Raw genomic sequence first — 12,563 nt, forward strand, 5'->3', positions numbered from 1 at the left:
TTATGGTCTTGCAAACCTGGGTGAAGACTGTAGCATGTCACATTGGTTCCTTGCAGTCTCTTGGCCAGCTCACGAGTGAAGAGCACGTTACAAAGCTTGCTGTTGGAATACACCGAGAAAAGAGCAAAGCTGGATGTACCAACGCCAACTTCTTTATGAGTGTTCAGACAGTTAAAATCAACGTGTCCATACTGATGAGCCAACGAGGCCACATTGACCACTCTGCTAGGAGCGCAGTCTTTCAAACGGTCCAGTAACAAGAGCGTCAACAAGAAATGGCCCAGGTGATTTACGCCAAAGATCATTCCAATCCCATCCTCTGTCTTGCCCGCCATCATAAGCCCTGAATCGAGGAAGGCAGTTGGAAAGGTTCTGAGAAATTATACACTGACATTAGAATCATGCATGTCTGATAAATTGTAGTGAATTGTCTATAAAAAAAACCCCCAAAAAACAGTTGAATTACAATTAAGCGAGTCACTCCTTCGATCTAACAGGTCATCTTTTGTTTTCTGCAAGCTGATATCAATGAAAACACCATCTATTTGACATCAGGATACATATATATATATATATATTAGAGGTGCACAGAGACATCATTGTGTGTTTCTGTATCTGTTGAACCAACAAAATGGTCTGTCTCTGTATCTGTATTTGGACAGTAGGCTGGAATGGGCGTGGTTTATACCGGAAGTCATGGCAAATGGGGCAAATGTTGTATTTCATAACATAATATTTGTTGGCAATGCAATTTTTGTGCCTTCAAAGCATCAGATTGATTTAATAGTGGCATATAATTAATTGTGAAATATATATCCACATCCTCATACTGTACTGTACTGTATCTCTCTCTCTCTTTATTTATATTTTTATCTAAACTACATTTATGAACTGGCTGAACCCCACCACCACCACCCCTTTAACTGGGAGACAGAAACTGAAAAAAAATCGAAAGATTTTGTTTTATATTGGAAATAAAAACGATTTACAGCAAAGATATAAACATATCCTTCAGTTCAAGGGAATAATCTAAGTTCCAATGATGCTGCGTTCACGATTCTTGATGTTTTAATGTTATTGCAGTTCGCTAGGGAAACGTGAATTACCATTTTACAAAAGTAATTTGCACTGACTCGGTGGAGGCGACTACACAATATAGCGCGATGACTTTTCAATAATGTGTAGTGAATGAAACGATTTTCGACGGGGTTTTGTGTTTTGTTTTAAATGTCTTTGTTTTAAATGGGGGAAATTTACACATACAGCTAAAAGCTACGGGTAAACTGCGTTTTGATGTAGGCTGAGGGGGTAATCCAGCTGCCACACCAGGCTCGGTGGGAGCGACTACAGAATATAGCGATCACTTCTCAATAATGTGTTCCAAACGAAACGACAGCTTAGTGAAATCAAAGTCCTATGTGGCGAACAGAACTGACATTTTTTATCTTGTGGCCATCCACAATGATATGAATCGGTTTGAAGAAACGTAGTGGCTGACGCACTGACACGTCAATCAGCGAACAACTTCGGGTAGGAAAAATATCTGTTTCCGTCAAATTATTCGTGCTTTCCCGAATAATGTATTCGGACTCGGGTACATCTCTACTAGGAACTATAGTTAACCTATTCGTGAAACCTATACTACAGTATAACTTCGCAAGATGCTCCACGTTTCTCAGTTTACCGCAGGAGGCAGGCTGCTCTTTTGATATTTCCGCTCTAAAATAACATTAAGCCTAAAATTACGACTTTATCCTCGTCATATTACGACATTATTCTCATAATGATGAGAGTTTGTTTGAGCGGGAGGAAGAGTTGGTCTATACCTTAGCTCTGGCAGCGTAGTTAACGGTACCTCAGAGAGAACAGTTTTTATTTGTAGGCCTAATGATTTTTTCGTTTGTTTATATTCTGTCTGTTCAGCGTCCTCCAGTTAGGGCGGGTATTGACGGGGTTCACAAAGTTAATATAGGCATAGTTTAAAGTTTAGTTCAGCCTATTGGTTTGAGTGTGGATTAGAAACTGAATGTTAGTTTTAAAATGATTTTGTTCTCAATGATGTTTATGATTATACATGAGTATTGCTGGTTTTGTGAAAACCAGAAACCAATACTCCATTGAAGTGTTCATAATTATTGGTATGGTTTATTGAGGAACACTTATATTAACACTTTAATATCCTAAAATAAGAAGTGTAATGAAAGCAAAAACTGACTTGTTATGCCCATTTCCACTTTTATTCGAATACAAATACAAATAAATTTGCTGCCTCAACAAATACAAATGCATATCCTTTACATATATGTATATATAGCTTATATATATATATATATATATATATATATATATATATATATATATATATATATATATATATATATATATATTAGGGATGTCCCGATCCGATCTCAAAGATCGGCATCGGGGCGATCAAGGCATTTTTTAACCACTCTAGACCCGATCCTTTGTTTTACGTCAGCTGTCACGCAGGTGTCGTAAACGGAGAGCATAATATAGGCTGGACGCGGCTAAAATGTGTGCAGTTTGGATATGTTTTAAATTGGGAGAGGAAAGCAGTCCAACAGCCACTTTAATATTTGCAATGCGAGGCGGTAGTAACACAGAGCTGCGTTCAATAGGCTACTACCACTATGATACGGCACCTAAAAAAATAAACACTCTGCGGAATACATTGAGTTCACTCAGGTAACACAGGCAAAGGCTGCTCCGAATCAACACTTTGAATGACCAGCCCATGTGGTAGAGAATACAGAGGTGCATTCAAATTCGGTAAATTGAGGCGAACGGGTTTTCTTTTAATTTTTAAATTTGAACGTTTTTTAGGTCAGCATACTCCGACGACATTAATCCTCAAGGCTACTAATAACAACCAAGGTATCATTTCAAAATTGAATGCAATACAGTCGCTTAACTAACGCTAAGGACTGATAACAACAGCATACCAAAAAAGGCTTTATGAAAAAGTATCAAAGTAACTGACAGTTAAAGAATTTAACCGCTTGAATTATTGTAAGATTAAATAAAATCGAACACTTACGTACATTTTTTGGTAGGCCTATAACTCCCACAGTACGCCTCTGGACTCGACATTTCAGATTCTGCTCTACCGGAGCTTTACAAAGTTTACTCTTTTATTTTGTAAAACTTAAGCTTGGCCACATCCAATTTCTTCTTAATGCATTTGCTACTGACTTGTAAAGCATATACATGGAATTGGTTTTAATAACTTTAATGTAGGCTACTTGAAATATGCACTACGCAACTGTATTACCTAGGAAAATACAAATAGGCCTATCGGATCGGGACTTGGAATCAGCAGATACTTAATATGAAATGACTGAGATCGGGATCGAGGGCAAAAAACTTGATCGGGACATCCCTAATATATATAGGCCTATATCTCAGTGGCGGCTGGTGCTCTTTCAAATAGGGAAAGCACAGTTTGGGCCATCGTCATAAAATTAGTCAATTATTTACATGTGAATTCTTCTCTCCTTTCTTTTTCTAGGAAATGGTCTATTACCCTCTCATACCTGTCAGATCCTTTTCTGAGGACTTGACTAGTTTTCTCTCAACGGCCAACAGTACATTGTCTGAGTGAAAGCACTTCCAGTGAGCCAGTTCACTTTGTCACACCAGGAGAGGTGAACTAAATTCACGTTGGGCGTTGATCTGCCCTGCCGTTTGATTGAATCTCTCCCCGTAAGGAAGACAATCAAAGGACTTCGCCAAAATCAGGTCGACAACATTAGCAACATATGGCATTTTGCACCTGCTAGCTAGCTAGATCCTCTATGACCTAGCTTAAAATCAACCTTTGCCAAAATGAAACGATAGCAAGTGACAAACTCAAGAACTCTATATTTACAGTTTTATTTACGGTATGTACTAATAGAGACGGTATAGCAAATAACAGAGAAAATGAGCATAAGCTTATGTCTCACGACTTCGCCTGCCAATATTCCGTATGGAGCGAGCTTGTCAGTCATGTTCTTTGCCATGACGTTTAAAAGAGTTCCTCCAAGCATCATTTACTGTACGTTCACACTGAGCGCGGCGTATCTGTGTATCTCATATTTCTGTGTATGACAGGCGTAGAGATTATTATATAGCCTTCGACTACATCGTACAGGTTGGTGCAAGGTAATTTCTTCGCATTTGCAATGAATTACGATTGTACGCTTGTGACATGTAAATGCGCACAAACTATCCGACCACTTTCATGTAAACAGTACACTCGGAATGATTTCAATCCGATTGATTAAAATGTGTGCATGTAACCGTTGCTACGGACTCCCATGGAAGCCGTGCGTCCGAAAATGATGTTTTAAAAGCATATTGTCCAGTAAATGTCTAGCTTTGTTGCAGTGAAAACAAAGCGTATTCTGAACTGCCTATGATTCCAGAGACGCACAGCGTCAGTGGGTTTAAATGCGTCGTGCTTTTACGGGTTTCTGTGAGAAAAAAAAATCAAGTTAGCTTATAACGACCTGCAAGAAATTACTGCTGAACCAACTAGCCGTGAAGTTGAACACTTTCTAGCCCAAAATATTGATTTGTAACAAGAAAGTTAAGTAATGTAAACACAATATTACTTATTTATTTGACGAACTTTTTTCGTGACGTTTTAGAGGAAGCTCGGTTTCCCGTGTAGTCTTAGAGCAGTCGCCTCTGAGATATATGCATTTATGTACTGTATTGTATACTGTAGGTATGTGTATTGCAGAATTCAGAAAGCCAAAAACGTACCAGCATTATTGATGAGGATGTCAAGTCTTGACTCAGTTTTCAGGAAGTTCTCAGCAAATGAGCGAACGGACTGCAGACTAGCCAGGTCCAGATGCAGGTACACCACCTCATCATTCCCACTTTCCTATGACAGCCATAGGAGAGTTGGTCTTGCATAACGAACCTTCTGCATTATCGATAGTGGTTATATCTTACTTGCTATTGACACTGTCTCATTCATATGTGACAAAAATGTGTTGAAAGAGGAAATTCTTCAATTTACATTTTAGATTAAAGTCAGTATGCACAATCGCACATACTAAAACATAAAGAATTCATAATATGTGAAACCTAAACAACCTAACCCAGGTTTTAACAAGACGATATTGAGAATCATGAATTATTATGCAACATACAAAGTTTCAGCAAGAGGTGCTGATGAGGTGTATGTTATTTTGTAATTGTATTGATGTCTTTATGTTTGACGCGGTTATTCTTTGGAAGTGAAGATCTCCTACTCGTTTGATGTCATTGGCCGCCGCCTCTGCTCTCTGTTGATCTCTGCATGCAAGGATAACCCTCGCTCCCCTTTTGGCGAGGTCAAGTGCTGTTGCTTTACCAATGCCCGTGTTAGCGCCTGTAGGATCAATGAATCTGTTCTTATTCTTTTTGATAGATGACAGTCTACTGGTGAGGTAAGTATAGTCATTTTCAGCTCAATCGAACTGACAAAATTGATACAACAGCGATTTCGTACAATTGCAACACAACTGACGCAGAGCAACGCATATAATATTAATTTACGTAGTTAAAACGATCCAGTTAAGAAACTCACCGGTTACGATGACGGTTTTCCCGCGGAGGTTTTTAGTACTCTTGCATTTCGGCATTTTCAGCACAGTAAAGCATAATGTTACATATATTCCAAAAGTTACCGCTCCGCACGCGAGCACAAAACTGAACATGGTGGTCGATTTTTCCAGACTGACTGTTTCAGACTAATAGTATTGCATAAACAGGATTCACTTTAACCTATTACCCAATGACTATTGGGAAGTTCATTGTCTGTGCAAATTTTAAAATGGGTATTGCAGCGTCCAGTTGATGGCAGCAAAATCATACAAAAGGCTTTCGCCACTTTTGCAGTTCTCTTGCGCTCTTATTTACCTGCCCCAGCCATCAGGGGTTTGGTAATATCATGTAAGAAGGGACCTTAAATGTAGGCTACAGTGCCAAGGGCCTCAAGGAGCAGTAGTGGGAAAACAAAAATGTAAAATAATAATGTAATTACCGTACATTCTCAAATAATGGCCGGGCTTCAAATTATAGCCACCCATTTGGGCAAATAAAGACCGGTTCCAAATACAGGCAGGGTGAAAAAAAGCATAAATTACAGAAAGGCTCGGATGGTACATTCATCATGTTTCCAAAGCATTATTTACATTAGTACAACACCATACGGTAAATTCACATGGACTGTGGTCGCTTTAAGACTGTGTGTTAATGGCCCATTAGTAGTATTCGGGGACATCACTGCCAAAACTCTCTTCTTCCTATTTCCTATGCGTTATTTCATTATTTCTATGGGTTATTTCACATAACACATGTCTTAACGGTACGTGGAAAAGGGAGGGGAAAAAATGTCTGATTTTTTGATGGCGTAGGTACGGTAGGGACATGTCGGCCGGTAAGCTGGGAACAGAGGGACAAATTTTACCTTTAAACCTGTCATTATTTCAACCTGTTCCCATTTATCCTCCGCAATTAACAATAAAGCAAATAATTCACTGAGTAATCAACACGAATCGACGTAAATATAGTAAATGATTACCATTTTCATTTTGTGATAGAATTGCTGTTCTCTGCAAACTTTGCAAATGCCATTTGCTATATCCACAGATGGTTTTAATCTGTCTTTAATTGTACTCTTCGTTCTCTCTCCAAATTCAGGAAGGGCAATATTGGTACATTAAAATGATCTGCGAGAATTCTGTTGTTTGAATGCTCATGAAACACCCGCTTTTGTGCGGTCTGTGTGCTAAACTTTATTGTGCATTGCACACAAGCTGATGCAATATACAGATATGTATATTGCATTAGCTTAATTAAACATTGTAGCTTTCACAGTGGCACACAACCTTAAAACAAGCTGCGCTGTTTCGTCTGCATTATGATCTTGCAGATCATAGTAATGTATTAAATAATGGCCTGTCTCTAATAATAGCCTGTCTCAAATAAAGGCCTGGTTCTGTCTTCATTTGAGGTAAATAAAGGCCACGGCCGCGATTGATGGTACTTTAATCTTACATTTATCTGATTTCAGTGACACATTTTTTTTGGACTGTTGGTTTGTTTCAGAGCCTGTCCTCTGCATGTGGCATAGCTGACAGTCTCGAGTCGATATTTGCCTCCTCACACCAAACACGTAACACTTGACCTACATGATCTGGTTCACAGCATGGCATGTCCACGTGACGCACACATCCTTGGTTATTCAAGGAGTTCACTAAGGTCATAGGCAGAAACACAGATAGGGTCTTCTCTACAAAAATACCCCCACTTTTGTACAACTTCATACCCTCTGACAGAGTGTACTTTTACAGTGTCTTATCTAGACCACACAGTTCAATTGGTAAACATCTCAGTTTTATGAGGAAGGTCTTTAGTCCTTGAACCTATCAGGAGTCCCATTTGTGTTGGCCCCTTAAATGGAGGATAAAGGTATTTAGGTGCATAGGTAATGAACCATCTACAGTCTAGTCTATCTTGCAGCTCAAAGTTTACGTTGTGTTGTCACTATAGTAAATGTTGGCATGACATCATTCAAACACTGATCGCAAGCCAAGCCAACAAACACTCACTGTCACTCTGGAGTTATTGCACGCAGTGTTATCAGACGGCTGATATCTTCCATCTATCCTCACTGCAGACATATACCATATAAAATCATTTAAAGGTGATTAATGTCAACACAAAGCAGATATGGCAAACTATAACTAATTAATATGTGCCAAAAGGAAATTCTTGAAATTCAGTACAACAACCCAACCATATGAAAGATATTAAAAGATTTTAAAAACAAGCATGTTTGAATGCTTATCTTTATTTGATCTGTGATTCGTATTTCAATCTCTTTTACACATGAAGCTCAGTCTTTGACCTTTGTGTGCGCTTGACCCCTTGTCATCAAACTTTTCAAACTGTGTCAAGCTCAAGCCATGTGCTTTGTAAGAAAATAACAACAGAGACACATGTTGTTCTGTGTATGGTCCTGATCCTTGTGCCCTGGAGCGTTTTAGCGTCAGTGTCAGAGGACTGGAAACTTCATGACGGAGGTGGCTGAGCAGCACACAGTCTCCATGGAATCTGTGTTTGGCAGAGAGCTAAAATAGATAGGAAGCTATCTGTCAGCCCCTGACTAATGTTGCCTTTAAACACCTCAGCTCCATACAGGGAGCAGAACTGGCTATGTGCAATGTACTTTGAGATGACTGTACTTATGAGTGACTGACGCTTGCTGGCTTATCCTTATTTATATTCCCACCGCTGTATTTTGTGTTGGCTTCATACTGAATCCAGGTGCATTGTGTGACCTGTAACAGGTGCCTTAGTGACATCTTTTTTTCACTGGTGAAAAATCAAAATGGCTCATGTGACAAACTGATGCGACTTCGTAAACTCAACTTTACTGAAGGTATTGTGTACAGAAATTCAGTGTTGACGCCAACGTCGAAATTGTGTCAGACCCGACGTTGAGAAATGCATCAGACCTGTCTCAGCATTACAAAACGTCGGTTGCGAAGCTGTTTATGGATGAAGAGTTAGGGTTCAAAGGAGGAGTGATCAGGTAGAAGCACACACCCTTTGGCAGAAAGAGTGTGGTCAACATGGCACATTCCAACCCAGATGATCAAAGTACAGTACACAGGGTTGGACAAACTGTGGAAATACTCATGCAGTAATGACATGATACTGTAATAATCCCTAACAAGTCCAGTCCTGTGCAGAAGTTAAATTCAGACCACACAGACAGGCTGTGAATGACGTGATAATGACTGTTTAGGAGAAGACGTCAAAAGTCTAGCCAGCCATTATTTTAGGGAATTTGCAGATGTTGTGACTTTTGTTGTGTTTTGTTTGTGGTTTTGTTTAATTGCTAAGAGAATAGGCTTCATTACCCTTAGACACTTCCCAAAGATTCTAGAATTGGTTCATAACCTTTGAACGCGTTCTGAGGTCCTCCTCTCATGCAATGTTTTGGAAATATACATCCCTCTAGGTAGCTTTTTAATTCATGTGAAGGACAGCCCTCCCTTCTTATAAAAACACAACCACATGACACTGTTCTCATTTTCTATGGTAAAGATATCAGTAAAGGAGCCCCCACTGGCAAGGTAATGCCCCCAACCCACACATTATCCCCAAACTCCACCCCTTGCCCATTTAACCTCACACTCATCATACCACCAGTAAGACTTGACATCACAACATTTTACGTCTGTGGTCAGGGTAACAAGGTTTTTATAGGGCAAACAAAGCAGTTCAAGCCTATGAATTTTAGACCCAAAGCCACATAGACAGCACTGAAGGACTTTGAGACCATCAGCCGAGATTCCCGCAAAGTGTGTTTGTGTCCGTATGTGTCTGTGTCTGCCTCAGTGTGCATGTGTTTGTGTGAATGAGTGTGCGTGTATTCTGAGTTTGTATAGAACGGTTCATATCCATGTGTGAATGTAGAGGGTTCCTGACATTGACCTTGAATAGAGAGAGAGTGTTTACTCACATATGGAGAGATTGAGCACGTTCAGACAAGTGGTTCAATTCATTAGCTTTGAGTGATCCTATAAAAACATTTGTCATTTTAAATGCAGGTTGATGTTATGGGTTTACACATGTGATCAGAAATCAAAGTAAATTTAGGTTTCTTGTGTAAATGAAAGCAGAACACCAAATGTTTGTTGAGTCAGTCAAAAAAGCAGCTACAGCAAGAAAGTTAAGACAGTTGGTTGATCTTTAGCCTTTGGCTGATGTCATCAATATCAGACCTCAGTACTTAATTCAATAGATCAGCATGTATATGAAATGAAATGTATATATGCTACTGATAAAAATCATCATCATGTCAAAAAATTTACATGAATAAAAACAGGGGGATTCACTAACACTGTATAACTAAAAACAAACAAAAAAAAAAAAAAAACCAAGCACAGAAAGTGATGAGTAGAAGTCTGTGTGGTCTGGCAGGGAAAGAGGGAACTGAATACATCAGAACAACAAAGATTCATTCAAAACCAGAGGCAAAGCGGAGCGTCTCAAAACAAAGTGACGTGTGAACTGTAGAGATAGAAATTATTCTTGTTTTTCACAAAATTAAACTCAATGGCCAGTTTCATGGTTCCAGTGACGCTCTCATCCACCAACAACAAAGAAACCACAAGGAAAAAAAAAGTGTGAAGAACTGGCCTTTTGAACTTACAAAAGAGGAATACAGTAAGAAGAAAGTGTAGAGGAATAATGTGTCTGACAGCTAGACAAAAGAGGAGAGAACAGGTAGAATTAAAGCTTTTATACAACGGATGTGTCTATAACTGAAAATAGCTTCATGTTTTTTAAAAATGATTTAGAAAGTGACACCTCAGTTTTAGTACCACATTAAAGGCTTCTTCTTTGAGAGGGGCCACACAGTTGTTGTTTTTTTCTTTTTTGGGGGGGGGGGGGGGGTTGGTTAGAGTAATGATCAGGTGTGGTACATAGACCTGATGTAGTTTATTAAGAAAAAGAAAGGAGTGAAGTGAAAGTAAGAGAAAATAATATGAATATGATTGTTAATACTTTACATATACAGCATGAAAGTAAACAAGAATTACAGGCCCATGTGAGGGATGGTGAGGTAAATTTGAATTTGACAATATGTAACTTCAGCAAGAACATCCCAAGAACTATCATGGGATTGCTTTGTTAAAGAAGAATGAAGCAGGTTTCTTTCAACATATCAAAAGAGAGGCCAGGTGAAATATTTTAGTTGGAAAAAAAAAAAACATGTATGAAGAAAAACTGGAGTCCCCTGCAATTTAGATATTGATAGATATCAGATGTAGAGAAATACAATTGAATAATGAGGAGATAATACCAGGTCCAAGATCTCACTTGATTCAGTTGGTTCTGTAACTCGTTATATTTATGATTTTTTAAAGTTGTATATGGGGGTGTGAGGGTTTAACACAGCAGCAAGTTATGATGCAGTCATTTCTACTTTCAAGATATCGCAGTTAGTCTGTGATCCTCTTTTAATGTCTCAGGACGGTGCAGCCTTTTTTACTCTTGCATCTTTTTGTGAGCAAGCATAAGCGCCCGTGACTCAAATGGCATGTCTATGCTACCACCATGTCAGAATGGCCAGTTCTTTTCAGGCCTGTTCGGATGTATAACATTCACATCCAGATCACAGTTCATACATACTGTACATACACATACACGCACATAATACCTTCCATGTGATTTTCCATCACACCTGTACCTATGTTTAGCCAAGGGGGCCCAACAGTCATTACGCAGGAGAGCTGGCCCTGTCTCTCTGCCATTCGCAGAGTACCAGCTCTGTGTGTTTGGCAACAAACACATGTGAGCAGTTGAAACTGGAATTGTGAACATGTTTTATGATGGGACCACTGGCACAGCCATGTGACGCTAGACCACAATTGAGGACTGGAATGAGCACACACCAATGGGATCTCAGGATTCCTGATTTGTGGAAGTAATAACTTGGCAGTCTGTGATACTTAAAGTGTTATGAACATTTATGATTTTCAGGTTTTTGTAAGATTATTCCCCTCATGTGTCCCTCAAAATCACATGTTTCTCATTGGCTGTATCCAGTCCATAATTATTCATGTGGCCCCATGTTCACCAACACAGTCACATGAAAACCTGATACATGAAGCATTAATTCCTCATTATTACATGTGACACTGGTGTTGGTATTGTATACTAACACTAGGATAAGTCCAGTGGGAATGCTTTTTATTATGCTGTGTACATTGTGGACAAGTTTAGGATGGTGTTTAATTACAATATGGACAATGCAGCAATATAGGGCTAGTGTCAGGGGAAGAAAGTGATGAAATCTCAGTTCTTTCTTCACCAAACAATAACAGTAAGGTCAGCCCCAGCTGGTGATAGCCTCTATTAACATGAAGAAAATCAGAGCAAACTAGACCCAGTCGATGGTATGAAACTGTTCGTTTTTGTATCAGACAGACAGATAAGGGAAACGATGACCGGTTTCAACCCAAGCAAGAGATCAAATTTCAAACATGTGGTTTCACAATGCATAAATTTGCACAGTGCATGTGAATGCGTGCACGCACGCACACACACACACGCACACACAAACACACACATATAGATGCATACACACACACACAGTCCCAAAGGCCTCTTGTGTCCCCTTTCCTCTGTACCCATCATTCATGTGCGCCGTGGTCGTTGTGTTCCTAGCTAGATATTTATGGGCTCCTGATCTTTCAGAAGAGTTGCTTGAGGACACTTTGCTTCTGTGATCCTGGTATTTCTAACTTCCTTCTAGCTTATGCACTGATGTGCTATTCCAGGGTTCATAGTGCTATAACCGTTGCCATGTTAAAACAGCGGTTATTGACAATTTCTCTTGTAAAGTAATGTAGAGGTGTAGATATTAGTTAGCTTTACAGCTTATTCAAATATCCCTGCTCAACAAATACATTGCAACACCATCACTTTGTGTGACCTTCTGCTTTTTGCTATGTGGACACACAATTTTCTTTGGCTAAACTTAT

At 39.2% G+C, this 12,563-nt stretch overlaps 1 protein-coding gene across 1 annotated transcript in view; it reads right to left on the minus strand.

Moving 5' to 3' along the window:
• The window catches only part of LOC115825212 (dehydrogenase/reductase SDR family member 13), a 6,724-nt gene extending 1,006 nt beyond the window's left edge, over positions 1-5,718 (minus strand). Inside the window, exons 1-4 of the mRNA XM_030789033.1 lie at positions 5,585-5,718; positions 5,268-5,386; positions 4,771-4,894; positions 17-343 (exon numbers count right to left, since the gene is read on the minus strand). Of these exons, the coding sequence (XP_030644893.1) occupies positions 17-343; positions 4,771-4,894; positions 5,268-5,386; positions 5,585-5,714 (700 nt within the window). The 5' untranslated portion in view covers positions 5,715-5,718. The remainder of the gene's footprint in view (positions 1-16; positions 344-4,770; positions 4,895-5,267; positions 5,387-5,584) is intronic.
• Positions 5,719-12,563: the final 6,845 nt, after the last annotated feature.

This window comes from Chanos chanos, chromosome 12, assembly GCF_902362185.1.
Source record: "Chanos chanos chromosome 12, fChaCha1.1, whole genome shotgun sequence".
NCBI lineage: Eukaryota > Metazoa > Chordata > Actinopteri > Gonorynchiformes > Chanidae > Chanos > Chanos chanos.